The sequence below is a fragment of the Fringilla coelebs genome (assembly GCF_963513975.1).
Source record: "Fringilla coelebs genome assembly, chromosome: 5".
Taxonomy (NCBI): Eukaryota; Metazoa; Chordata; class Aves; order Passeriformes; family Fringillidae; genus Fringilla; species Fringilla coelebs.
The window spans coordinates 62,500,662-62,514,851 of record NC_140033.1 but is presented as its reverse complement, the minus strand read 5'-3'; the positions used below and the strand labels follow the sequence as shown (position 1 = coordinate 62,514,851).

Here is a 14,190-nt window from a genome sequence, read left to right as displayed (position 1 = left end):
AGGCTGTTTTACAGGCATAGGCACCAGGATGAGGAGTTCAATTTTCAGCTTGGTTGTTGTCCACCTGTGTCACCTTAAATACCACGTTCTGACCTCATCTGACACATGTAGAATCAGGACGGCCTCCACTGCCTGATGGAGATGAGAAGTCACATCTTCAAGCCTGACTGCCCTTCTCCTAAGGCTGCACCACAGAGCACAGCAGCCTGAAATGCAGGATACCTGTCCCCAGCCCATTGCCCATGTCCAGTTCACATAGGGACAGGTTTCTCAGGTGTAAGTAGAGAAAGTAGACACATAGTGGGAGTTTTACAACGCATTCAGGACACTTAGCTTTGAACATCCTGCTTTACAGCACCTGGCAGTTCAGGTGCTTTCACAGCCTGTCCCTCCCCCTTGACAGGAGAACAATTATTGGCACAGTGCTGTACTTTCATTGGATGCTATTTGCATGAGTGTTTTAAAGGCTGTCAGGAGCTCAGGTACAAAATTAAAGGGGGCTGCTTGAAGAGCTGCAGAGCAACAGGTAACTGTGTCAGCTCCCCTGCCTGTATGGGTGGCTGCAGTATTTTGAGTTTGTTTAAGGTAGCTTTCCCCCTTTGAAGGAGCTGTAGCTGCCTTTTTGTTACATTTATCACAAGATAAGAGCATCTGCTTACCAGAAGGTAGTGGGTGCACGATCTGTGTAGACCCAGACTTAGCCTGTACAGCCATCTTTGAGCATTGTTACCTAGAAATAGACAGTAAGTGATAAATGAAAACAAGATGGGGCATGATTGTGCTAAACAGGAAAAACGTGAAGTTTCATATTTAAAAAAATCATGAATAAAATGCAACAGCAAAAATACTGAGTGAGCATCATAGACAAAAGTCGTTTAATTTGCAACAGTTCTTCTGACTGTGCAACAACTGATTGTGTAAGATAGGAGAGATTTGTGACCTAATGCACTGCCGTCAGAAATCTTTCCACTAACGCAACAGTCCGTAACCACATCTTCATTTTTGAAGTGCTCACTTGTGGCTACTCAGGCAAAGCCCCAGAAAGATTGAAAATATCATTGGGGCCAACAGCAGTGAGAATTTTAGCCAAATAAAGAATTCAGCATCATGTCTCTGAATACCAAGTGTGTGCCAGCCGGGTGTGTGACCCCACAAGCCCTTCCACGCTGGAAACAGTGACTGGCAAAGAGAGCAATAAGCTGTAACCAGCATGGCAAGTGGATGGAGATTTTGTCTGTGATTACTTGTGCTTTGGAGAATAGAAACTTCAAAGCCATGAAAGATGCAGGGAGCTATAATCTCTCTTGGAAATAAATTGGGCAGCAGAAGAAGTGAGAATATATGGATGCTGTAGCTTTTGGAAGGAATCTCTGCTGTGGCACGTTTCAGAGAGGCTGCAAGTTCAAGCAGTGCAAGAGGGGCTGTTCTGCTTTCTTACAAGCAGACAGCAAAGAGAGCTTAGCTTCCCATTTCACGTATTTAACTTCCTGGCTCTTAAATTGCTGAGTACTCCTCAGACTTTCTGTCTGTTTTGCTTTGTCCCTGCTGGACTTTTCTCCCACCTTTTTTTAAAGTAAAGCCAGAGAACTTGGTATTGCATTTGTAGAGCTTACATCTTGTTAGATAAAACCATTTGGTGACGCACACTATTCACCATGTACAGAACTTATACTCCTCCCAGTGCTTTCTTCTTTGTGCAGGGAGAATTGTATTCACACTTGACTGAAAAGAAGTGATCCAATAGCCTTCTGTATTTATTTGATAAGTGTTTGATTTTGCTGGATGTTCTGTGGCCAACAGGTATAGTTCTGGAAGTGAATGCATATAATGGGCAGCTGTGCACAGTGTCCTGAGCCTGGCTTGTCTGCAGGTTGTTTTTGGCCCAGATCCACCAAGATATTACTTGTAGGATAAGAGAGGTGACCATTTGAGTAAGAGACAAGACTGGGATAAAAACATCTAGGTCCTCTTCATCAACCTCAGGGATCATATAAGGTTGTTCCTTTGGAAGGGACACTGTTTCTTAAAAGTGATGTGAGGATATCCAAGAGTTTAGCTCATTACAAAACAGTCAGTGTGCAGCTGATTTTCACTGCTTGGAATTTCTCTTTCTCCATGTTGGGATAATGGAAATAAAATAAATGCCTTTATAGTTTCTGAGGTTGTGTTTCAGACTCTGAGGTCACATTTGTAAAAACAGTTATTGTGGAACAATTGTGGAAAACCTGTATTGGTTTTCAGATATCAAAAGTGAGATTGTACTAAAAATACAATGTTATCCAGATTCCCTGTGTTGTTGTCTCTTAACCTCTGTATGCTTCGGTATTCTAATTAATGAAATATGGACAGTTTAATCTACCAGATGCCTACTGTGCTCTAGCAATGTAGAGAGTATTTAATCTCCTTTACTGGGCACAAAGTAGGATACTTCTCAAAATTTCCATTGCTATATCAATAACATTTAAGGGCAAGTCAGTGTAGAGGAGGAAGCTGTAATCATTCCCCCAGAGATCCAGTTCTCAGTGTGAGATAACCTCAGAACCAGATTCCCTCAGGGTATTGAGGAATTTGCTTTGGAATAACTTTTTGATATTAATTGTCCCATTGACTGCAAGAGGAGATGTCATGCTTCAAGATAAGAATCTGCACGGGCAATTAGCAAGAGAGGGGCAATGTTTTAACTGCTTAGCTGGACTCAGCTCTTGGTGAACAGCTGCTTAAAAGGAAAAAGGATGACTTTTTTAGGGGGTCTCAGTGATCAAGAACAGTAAAATTCTTCCTTGCAAAAGACACATAAAACTATCTTTCTGCTTACACTGAGACAAAAAGCATGAGTTTTCTTTTCCTCTCAGGGGAAAAAAAAGTTTCTTTCTTTCTTGCTCTGTCTCTTTCAGTCTTTTAATATAGCCACTTCGTATTTCTTGCCCTGTCCCCTAAAGAGCAACCAATTTGCTTGCTTTTGTGACTTGTATTGCAGTGCAGAGACCCGTGGGAGCACCCAGGAGTCTCAGGGCAGCTGCTCTCATCTTGGCCTTCTCCAGTGCACTGTTAATCTGACTCTCACCGGTTAAGAGAGACCTGCATAAAATAGCAAAGGGCTTTAAGAGCCTAGAAAGTGCTAAGCCTGCCGTGGAGACCTATTGCAGGGCCACTGAGATGAACTGTAACCTGTGTGAGTCGCTTGATTGATTTTCCTGTGCCTTCCTTGCCCCCCTTTCCCTGCACAGTGTCAAGTCCTGCTTCCAGAACATGGAGATTTGCAAGCGGCGGGTGAACATGTACGACACGGTGAACCAGAGCAAGACACCATTCATCACCCACGTGGCCCCAAGTACATCGACCAACCTGACCATGACTTTTAACAACCAGCTCAACACAGTCCACAACCAGGTGAGGGCATCAATCACAAGCAGCCAGTGCTTGAAACATTTATGTCAGGAGGGCCTAGAAGATGAAAAGCAAAGTAGCATCCCATTTAGCATGCCTGCCAAGAGATGGTGCCTTTCTACTCTCCTTCCTCTGCTCTTCTCCTCATTCTCTTTTCTTCAGGCAAGCAGTAATCTTGTGACATTTTGTGTGACGGTGAAATGTTGCCCTCGTTGTTTATGTTGTTGTTGGGGTGATAAATCCTGCTTACTTGGGAGGTTGCTATGGGGAAAAGCTCATTAGTCCCTTAATGCAGCAAGCGGTACTTCACTCCCTGGGTCAGGCAGAAGTATTTGTGATCTTACAGCTCTTCTTCAAATTGGCATTGAAGTAAAATGAATTTAAACCCTCTGTAACAGATACAGCACTGTAACTGATTAACAGGAAAGAAGAGTTTAGTGATAGTATTTATTCTTATCTCTCATTGCTTTTACTCCAGGGACCATAGTTGATGTGGGGACCGTGTGCATGTGCCCCCACTGTGAACACATTGCACTCCAGTTTGGGGGGCTCTGGCTTTATAATCATGCTTTGTGTTAGTTTTACTAGCCCCACTGTTGGGGGGTGCTGCGTTAGCAAATTTTATGTGACTAACAGGCTAAGTTGTTTGCTGTGGTACTGTAATACAGCAGTGAAAGGAAACTCTCCAGGGAGAGCACTCTAGGAGCCTGAAGCTCAAGAAGTAGCTGCTGCTTTGAAGCCTTTTGGGAACAGGCTGCTCAAGATTCACTCTAGAGATTGCAGGTGGCATTGTGGAAATGGTGTTTGGAAAGCAAGGGAGCTAAAGGAGTCTATGTAGATGTGCAGGATGCTCCTGTGTCAGTGAGAAAACCAGACTTCTTGACTCAGGTCTTGATACATGTGATCACAGAAGGTCTACTGAAACAATTCAGACAGGCACAGACAGTGATAGGTCATGACTTGGTGTGAGAAGGTACTAGTTACAAACACCAGTTCCCTTTCTGGGCTGTTTCTGAGATGTTGACTAAATAAATGCATGCTACGTGCTCCCCTAGGCCCCAGCTGCAGGGCAGAAACAATGCTTGTGCCACAGTTTCTTGTAGGAAAGGCAGACTTGCTTTAATTTCCTCGCATTTCTCTTGACATTAAGATCAGCTGTTGGCTGGGGAGATCCATGGTCATTTCTGAATTCTCATAAGGGATGTGTGTTCTGAGCAGAACCAGTATGCCCGATGTTCCTAGAAGAACTGGCAGAAATATTTCCAGGAAGGGTGTTTTAATTTGAACAAGGTCTAAGCCTTCAACAATTCTCTTCAACATACCACTTGTCTTGGCTTTCTTTTGTTTCCTGTCTCTGCAAAATATCTGGGGATTGCCTCCTTCTATGGCTTCTGAGATTACAAGTTTGGGAGCTGCTGTGGTTGCTTCTCAGTGTGTTGCACAGGGGAGCAGATTGCACTGCACAGCCCCTGCCCTGAGAGGAGATGAGGAGAAGGAGGAGGTATTTTCTTGTCACATCCTTCATGGCTGTGGCTGTGGCAATTCAGTATAGGTCCAGTGGCAACCAGTGCAGTGCAAAATGCTTGGTCTGCTCTCTCCTGCACCTTAATCAAGGCCTCCTCCTGGGCTCATACATACAACATGAGAAAGTGTTGTCTGACCTAGTTCCAGCAGTGTTGGTGGCATGTTTGGACAAAGGGGAAGGATGGGCTCTGCTCTGGTAGTGTCTGGCTCCCTAGGCATGCATGCTAAGAACATATATTTGGAGCAGTGGCAGAGTTGCCTGCAACTGTTTAGTTGCCTGCAACTGTTAGACTCAGTCTCAAAAAAAACCAAAAGTCTTCGGGTTTCTAGATTTTTGCAGAACTCTGGGCTGATTTTCTTGGCTTTGAAATATCCCCAAATGGAGTTTCTGCTCTAAGATATTTTAAAGACAATTCGAGCGAAGTTTGGACTTTGCAAGTATTAGAATTACCTCCTGTTATGCTTTCTGATTACTTCAAATTCCAAACATAATCCAAGGGGCGTGTGCCATCTTAGATACAAGGTATCTAAGGGGAAAGGCCAGAATGGATTTTCCCTCTCAGGATGAGATTTCACAGGGCGTGGAGGTGCTGAGTCTATTTTACCTGAGAAATGTGAGTAGCTTCTAGAGCTATGTACATGACAACTGAACAGTGATTTGTGCATAGCAACATTTTCTGATCCCATCTTCCTCATGCTAAAAATCAGGGGCAGTTGGGTGATAAATGAGGCTGCAGTTCTGCTGTAGGGGATGTGCTGTGTCTCTGGGCAGTGTGGCTGGAGGCCCCATGGCATGGTACAGCAGTGGCACACTTGGGCAGATTGTGATCCTTCCCCCAGCGCTGCTTTGTCTCTTTACTCCTCAGTGTCCTGTTCTACCCCTTGTTTGCTGTTTTGGTTTGGTTTTTATTTTATCTTACACTACTTTACTTCATTATTTTTTTTGGATTTTGCTTCTTCCAGCCTACCCATCTCCCTCATTTTTTTGTTTGTTTTTTGTTTTAATTCCCGTCATTCCTTTAGACCACCAACCTGGCTCCCACCTCCTCCAGTGCCACTATTTCCTTAGCCAACCCCGAGGTCTCCATACTAAATTACCAATCTGCACTCTACCAGCCCTCAGCGGCGTCCATGGCTGCGGTGGCCCAGCGGAGCATGCCCCTGCAGACGGGAACAGCGCAGATCTGCGCCCGGCCAGACCCCTTACAGCAAGCCCTCATCGTCTGCCCTCCAGGCTTCCAAGGTAAGGGACAGCCTCACCAGGCCTGGCTCTGCTGCTTCACCTGCTCACCAGGTCTGCTGCTTCATCCAGCTCTTGCTGGAAATGAGTTTCATCAGTGCAGGTCGTATGGCAGAAAAAAGGGCTGGCCCAGTAAATCAGAGCAGCGAGGTTGTTGTCGTGTTGGCAGAGGATCTTGCAGGCACCTCTGACATCCTGAGTTGGAGGCAGCTGAAACTGAGAAGGGGCTGGGGGAGAATATGTGGTACTTGTCGTTCTTTGCTCTGAACAAAGTTTAAGGGTCTTCTGCCATACTTTGGTAAACTTGAAAGCTTTCCCAGACAATACCAGTGAATCAGTCCATATGTAGGTAATGGGTCACACTGTCACTTCTCAGTGACTCCATTGCTGAAAGGGGAGCTCGGGAGGGTAATGCAGCAGGGAGTGTGGTGCTGGTGGATATGAGGGTTCTTCCCCATAACAGATGCCATGACCATTTATGAGGACAGTTCCCTCAGCTCCAGCCCCGCTGCAAACAGCTCTGCCTGTGTGTACTAGTGGTTGGAACTATTGTCAGACAACTTGGGAGATGCTCAGTTTTAACCACTTGTCCTTCTGTTAACTTTACATGCTGTTGCAATTTGGGAAAACTTGCCAAGTGTCTGTAGGAAGTGGTCTAAATAGACCTCAGTTCAGCTGGTGCAACTTCTGCTCTTCATATCTACAAGCCTGTCTGTGCATTAGTCTCCAGGCACTCGTTAAATGTTCTGCAAGATTATCAAAGCTCTTTTGAACTAGATAAGTTTGGCTAGACCTCTTCAGCATAGTTAAAATGCATCTCAAGGGTTTGACTTCAGAAGTGGAGTATGTAAGTGACCATCCTCAGCTTGCAGCTTTGAGAAGGCTCCAAAGTAGAGCAGGCAGCACAGGCTGTGCCATGCACTGAGGTGCTGGAGAGGGAAGCTTCCTCCAGCTTGTTTAGGCTAATGTGGGGCTCAGCCAACAGTGTTTGGAGTTTGGGGTATGCTAGGGCCTTTGAAATATGAGTCCCAAGAAACTGTGCTAGAGAAAATCAGCTGTCCCCATCAAGGCTGAGGGAGTCTGGAGTTCTGGATTCCCATCCCACTTTGGTGTAAAGAGAGCATTCTCATATAACGATGGGTTTTGGCTGATAAAGACCATTTCTTTTTGTAAACCAGAGAATATGGGGAAGAGAAGCCATTCACTCCCCTCTTTTCCTTTTTGCCTCTGCACATTGTTTTGCAATATTTCCCATGCACTTGAGGTTCCCTAAAACACAAACTCAGCTAATTTCTTATTTTCTTTGGAAATGTCTTTTCTGCATTTCTACACCCGTATCATGCTTGTGAGCATTGGATGGACATCTTTGGGCCAGGGTGGAACAGGTGGCACTCTGGTAGCTGATTATTCAGAGGGCCTGAACATTGCAATTTAAGTGGACATCAGTGAGTGCCTTTAGGCTGCTCTGAGAGCCAGCCCTGTTCCTGGCAGTGCTGCTGGTGGCTCATGCTGTCCCTTCTGTGCTGGTGGAACAGGGTTACAAGCGTCCCCTTCGAAGCACGCTGGGTACTCGGTCCGGATGGAGAACGCTGTCCCCATTGTCACCCAGGCTCCTGGGGCCCAGCCTCTTCAGATCCAGCCAGGACTCCTCGCACAGGTAAGAAATTCTAAAGGCACCAAGCTCAGCAGGTATTTACTGTGTTGTTTAGCTCTTGGAGGCTGAGGAGAGAAGCTTTCTCTGAGGGCCTTCTGTGGTGCAGTTTGGAGACTTGGGCAACTGTATATGGGTCTGCAGCTTTCTCTGAAGTGTCAAAATCTCCCCCAGCTCATTGTTCAACTCAAAGACTATGTCAGAGTTGCAAAAGCCACTGGAAAAACCCTTTTTCTTTCTGCTTTTCAACTGAAATCAGTGGGAAAGCCTCAGGGAAAACAATGCCAGGCCTCTGCTGAGAAGGAACCGATAATAACTTCCTGCATCCTCCTGAACTCGAAATCTTGGGGGTAGTTTGCAGCCAGGAGTTGCACTGGTGAATGGCATGCTGCTGATAAATACATTTCATGCTTTAACTTTTCACCATTCTGTTTTATGAGGACCTCTGCTCGTGAGGTATGAGAGAGATGTAGGAGGCAGAGGCAAGGGCCCCACATTCAAGGAGCTCTCCTTGTCAGCAGTTGTTATTGGCACAATTCTCTGAAATGTTCTCACAGGAAAAGCATGGTTCCTCCTAAAAAAAACCCAAAACAACAGGAATGGGTATTTCTGATTACATGCACATCCTCAAGAGGTACCCCAGCTTCTCAAACCAGAGGAGCAGTTTATTCCTCCTTGTGCAGGCTTCAGTGAATCTGCCTAAACTGTTTTTGACCTGGCACCATGGCACCTCTGCTGATACCAGCTAGGGAAAAAACCACCTAGTATACTTAAAAATAAGTTGTGCAAGCTGGAAAAGATGACCAGCTAGTTACAAAGGCACGTCTCTGTCTCAGGCTTGTTTGATCTGCCAGGCCAGCGCGTTCATATGCAGTCAGGAACCAGCAGACTTCAGGGTTTACACCTGTGTGTTGCACTGCTGGGGCAAGACTGTTGGTGCTTTTGCCTTCCTTTGCCAGCTGCCAGTCACACTTATCTGGTAAAGACAGATCAAAATGCAACTTGCAGCCTGTGTGATTTCCATCAGCCCTGCCCCTTCCCAATAGCAGAGCCTTTGTCAGAGAGCTGTCTGAAACATCAGACTGATCTCTGCTGCTGCCTGTTGTAACAACTGACATGGGCCACTTCCCTTGTTTGGTGGGAAAGAAGAGCCTAAGAGGCAGGGAAACAAAAGCCATGGCAAAGCAAGGAGCAGTCTGTGCAGGCTCGGTGGCTGGCACCTCTTGCTTGTGCAAGAAGTCAGCCAAGGCAGTGAGTGAAGGAGGTCACAGAGCTAGCTTTACACGCCCCACCATTCTGCCAGGCCTCCTCTGGTGTGCTGTCCTTTGGGGCTTGAAGGGCTGAGGGCTGGATCCGAAACATCTCAAAGACAGCAGGATCCTGAAAGATCTCAGTACCTCCTTCTCCTTCTTTCCTCTTGTGGGGCTTTGCTGGGCTCTATGCAAGTGAGGAATGTTTGGTAGTAAAGCTCCTCCTGAGCACCCTCCTGCCCACAGGTCACCAATTTCAGTGCTGCCTCTGCCACGTGAACACCTGTTTCATGGGCTTCCCATTTCATACTTTCTACTGACACACCATTCACTGTCACTTCCAAAGGGGAATCTGGCTGTTTGTGAGAAACACTCCTCATTTGCACAGACTTTTAATTTTTGATGTAATAAAGGAGAGGAGATGTGCCTGTTGCTGTTCGCGCAGTAAGAAGTGCGAGCTGTCCCTGATGGCAGGGTGCTCTGATTGATGCTGGTGGCATCTGGTGTCCGTGGGCCTCGCTCAGTTCGGGCTGAGCAGCTGGTCTGATGAACAAATCTGTACCCAATTCCAGTTTCCTGAATGGAAAAACACAGTTTCTTTGTGATGCACTGTAGTCACATCTGATCTTGGCGGCTGCATGTCTCTCTCCCAGCAGAGAGCTGTTCCTCTCATGCACAGCTGCTTAGCTAATGCTCTTCAGCCTGGGCCATGCAACTGCGAGAGGGACTGGCCCCAGCAGAGAGTGCAGCGCCTCCAGAGCCTACTTCTGTCTGTCCCCTGTCCCACTGTGAGGCATGGTGCTGCTCCTTGTGCTCCCAGAACTGGGGAGTGCTGTCAGGCTTTCTCCCCACGTGCCCAGCACGTGGCACAGGTTTCTGTGTTTGCACTCCTCAGAATGCCTGTGGCTGGTAAAGCCTTACTGCATCCCAGTGCAGCTGGCATCCAGTTCCCTGTGCACTTGTACAGGACCAGATGTCCCAGATGAGGGACAGGGGGATCCAGGGCAGGAGGCACTGACAGAGTTTGAGCATCATATCCGGCAGCTGTGTGTCTACAGCCTGTGGCATGGAGCAAGGCAGAGCAAGCAGCCTGCGAGATGCAGGGTCAGTGGCTAAAGTAACTTGTTTGTAACTTCTCTGGGTCTCTTTTTATCTTCTCAAGCAAGTGTGGTCCATATAATATATGCATAGAGACCAGTAAAAGGAGGCTGATCCTGTTTTCACTCACAGCTCCACTGCAGCTTCACATCTCAAAAAAGGAAAAGCTGTACAGTTTTCCAGCAGGCTTCCATGGTGTGACCCACAACTGTCCCCTGCCCTTGAATAGCACCCTGGATTCTTGATTTTCTCTCCTTTTAACTCCTTCCCAGCAACACTTCCTACAGAGGTCCTGCCACTGGCTTTCAAAAGGTTACTCCATTAGTTGTTCCTGCTCTATGTCTGGAGTACAATCTTGTTTCCTCCAAGGGACCCACCAGCTCCTGAGGACAAGGGCCAGAGCATTGCTTCACCACCCCACCAAAATTTCATAGTAATGCACTGACTGGGAACAGGCTGCAGCTGCCAGGACAAGCCTTCTGTGTGTAAGCACAGCACACAGTGCTGGTGGATCAGCCTAGACAAGTCTTATCTGCAGATTAAATGATTCAGTGGTCCTTACCTAATAAGTGAGGAATTTGTGCCTAGGCCCTGACATTGCATCTAAATTTATGCACTGCAGTCGGACAAGGAGCTTAGATTTGTTCCATTCCCTTCCTGAAAAGGAGGAAGCAGTTCTGTCTGCAAGTAAATCCAGGTAGTCCCCTGGGATTGACTTCAACAGTAGCTCAGTCTCCTCTTTTAAAGCAAAGCTGAGGTAAAAAAAGAAAAGAAAATAATAAAAAGGCTTTTTTTCTCCCTGATCTTTCTGTGCCTTTGCCTCATCCTTTTACCTGCTCCAAGCATCACCAGTCCATGGTTGTGGCTCCCTAGATGAAGGGCTCTCAGGAGCCTTGTGACTCTCCATCCTTTGCAGATGTGGCCAAGAGGCCTCACTATAGCAGCCTTTTCATGTAACTCAGCAACACAAAAAGTTATAAGATGATCAAACTTAGGAGTAGAATTGGGAAAAAATGGTTTTTTGCAGGCTGTATTGTTTTGGGGTTTGTGTTACTGGGGGATAGGAGGGAATCATGGGGGCAGTTAACATGATCTTTGTGAGGGTGGGGAAGGGGATAAATGCATGCCTGGAAGAAGCCTCCCCTCAAATTCAGCCTCCTTGTAGCAGTGAGATAAAACAACACAGGTCCAGTACAGCAGTGCAGGTTGGGACTCAGGTGGGCTGTAGTTGGTACCCCTGAGTTCCTCCAAGCTGCCAGAGCCACATTCAGGCAGCACATAGCTAAGAAAGTTTCCCATGTCCAAAAAGCAATCATCTGACTTGTGTGGAGTCACTGGAGCAGGACAACCTGAGTCATGCCTGTGGCAGCACAGCTGGAAGGGTGATTGCATAGCAGAATGATGGCTCAACTCAAAGGGCAGAGATTTTCCATCCTCTAAAGCGGGGGGGGGGAAAGTTGGAGAACACGTGGAGAGTACAGGTATGCAATATTTAGCTGTGCATTACTTGAGAAAGTAAGCTGGCTGCAGAAAGGGGAAATTAACAATGGAGCCATAGTGTCCAGCTGGTCTGGAGAGTCAAAATTAGAAGGTGCTAAAAAATTTGATGATCGGTTAGAAATGCCAAGAAGTTTTGATCCCTTCCATTCCCTGTTTAACCTAAAGCACAGCTGCTGCTTTGTATGGCAAGGATATTTTTTTTGCCCCCTCCTTTGCATTCTCTATATTTATAACTATTCCTGCTTATACTGTGGTTTCCTGACAGTGTTTGTCTTCTGTGACTGAAAGGTGGTCAGAGCTGTGTAGTATGACCACGATCACTATTAGAGGCCCAGTGTGGACCATCGCTCATGTCCAGTGCTCAATGCCTTTTGCTAAGGAATTGCTTTCCCTCTGTCTGACAGCAAGCATGGCCCAGTGGCACTCAGCAGATCCTGCTCCCTCCTGCCTGGCAGCAGCTGACCGGGGTGGCCACCCACACTTCTGTCCAGCACGCGACCGTCATCCCGGAGTCCATGGCAGGCACCCAGCCGCTGGCAGACTGGAGGTAAACTGGGCAGGCTTGGAGGAGCCCTGAAGTATCCACAGGTGCTGGAGGAGCCATGAGGGCTGGGGTCTTGCTAGGCTACAGGGCTGAGGGGAGAAGGGTGGCAGCCTGTGACACCACTGTCTGACAGCTGTGGGAGACTTCTCTTCTCCATGCCCTTGGAGTGGAATGCTGTGCCCACACCACTCCTTCAGTCTGTTCCCTGGGGAACACGCTCCGTCCTGGGAAGGCTCGGCGCCCAACAGTCCCTGGAGGAGAGGGCACCTCAGCGAAGGGTGGTGGGAGGCTGCGCGGAGGAGCCTGCTGTGTGCCTGTTGCATTCTCACCGTGTGCCTGTGTCCCCGCTGTGCAGGAACACGCACGCCCACGGCAGCCACTACAACCCCATCATGCAGCAGCCCACGCTGCTGGCCAGCCACGTGGCCCTGCCCGCCGCCCAGCCCGTCAACGTGGGTGTCGCTCACGTCATGCGCCAGCCGCCTGCCGCTGCCTCCGCCAGGAAGAGCAAGCAGCACCAGTCGGCTCCGCGGTGAGTGCCGGCGCTCCCAGCCCGGCTGCTTCTGACCACGGCCCTGCCACACTGCTGGGCTGGCAAGGAGGGTGCTCACTGACACCTGTGAGGTAAAACAGGTTTAGTTCTACAGCCAGAGATTAGATCACACATTCCGTGATGGGGCTCTCGGCTGCCTCGCCTCTTTGGTACCCAGGAGGTAGTCAGGGGTGTTTTATGCCCAGCAAGCATTGTTTTTTGTGGGAGGTAGCGGCCAGAGAAGATGCAGAATGGGAGGCTCAGGCCCTGTTCCTACAGCTTGTTACACTGCTGCAATTACCCAGAGCCTCGTAGTCACGATGATTTAAAAACAACCATATTCTCAGGTCACTGTGATGCAGTGCCCAGTTGCCACACCTTTTCTTCCCACATCCTCTGGAAGAAGTGCTCCTGAGGTGCAGCACATGCACCTTGAGGAGGCTGCATCTTCAGGAGCATGCGCCTGATGTGCGCACACGAGATCTGCCCTTTCAAAAGCAGTGGGGTGATGCCAGTCTTCTGAGCTTTACTGCCACGGGCAGTGGGGCACTGGAGTGGCTTTAGGCCACCTGAGCTCTCTAGCTCCTAACATGGGTCGTTAGCCCCTGCCTTCAACAGTCCACACCAGCAACATACACCCATTATTATACCCTGGCCTTATTACAATTATGGCAGCGTGAAACAGGGAGCATTTTATAAGGGTCTCTCATACGGAGCAGTCCATAACATCTGTCGTCTCTCAGTAGGATCATTTGGCTCTGGAAGGAGGAGAAACTCTGGGGTTTCTTGCACAGCTCGGATGGTAGGATGGTTGCAGTGCCTGTTACAGCACTGTAATCCTGTTCAGAGGACGAGGCTCTTCAAGATATATGTGCAGTTGCTCTGGAGAAGGTCCTCTGGGCTATGCAACTAACACACTTCTTTTTTAAAAGAAAAAACACAAAACAGTGCAGGGAAGAGAACCAAAATGAGTCACCACTTGTGCAGCGGCAAAGCTGGAGCTTGTGGTTTTCCTGGGTGACTGGACTGGTGCCAGACTGGCTCTGAGTTCACAACCAGTTCAACTCAAGTTAAGAGGCCACTTTTTAAATCCTTCCCATTTATCTGCTCTCTAATGTTGGATTTACTTTGGGTGGGCTCCAGCTGTCTTAGTCTATTCATAACATAGAGAGGCAGCTCTGTCCCCGGCTAGCCAGCAAAAGAGAGTGCCTGTTGCAGCCAGTGTGCCTGTGCAGGGCCTCCCCTCTCCTGTCACTTCAGGGTGGGGTGGCTGTGTCCAGGAGGAATGGGGCACTCTCACAGCAAAGGGTTTCTACAGCTTCATTGACTGTGACTCTTTTTGTGCCAAATGAAGAACCGTGCTCCTTTGGAGAGGAGGGTACTCCACGCTGCTCATTGGTATTCAAAAAGCACTTTGAATGCTACTGTGCAGCCATTTGTGATGCAAAAGAGCCTGTGTAAGTT

General features: G+C 47.9%; 1 protein-coding gene across 2 annotated transcripts in view; it reads left to right on the top strand.

The window, feature by feature from the left end:
- HIPK2 (homeodomain interacting protein kinase 2) overlaps nucleotides 1-14,190 on the top strand; it is a 127,680-nt gene that overhangs the window by 97,652 nt on the left and 15,838 nt on the right. Inside the window, exons 7-11 of one of the 2 annotated variants that reach the window (XM_084206429.1) lie at nucleotides 3,228-3,390; nucleotides 5,935-6,154; nucleotides 7,687-7,808; nucleotides 12,055-12,197; nucleotides 12,550-12,726. In XM_084206429.1, coding sequence (XP_084062555.1) covers nucleotides 3,228-3,390; nucleotides 5,935-6,154; nucleotides 7,687-7,808; nucleotides 12,055-12,197; nucleotides 12,550-12,726 — 825 coding nt within the window. The remainder of the gene's footprint in view (nucleotides 1-3,227; nucleotides 3,391-5,934; nucleotides 6,155-7,686; nucleotides 7,809-12,054; nucleotides 12,198-12,549; nucleotides 12,727-14,190) is intronic. The other variant, XM_084206430.1, reaches the window with a different exon arrangement.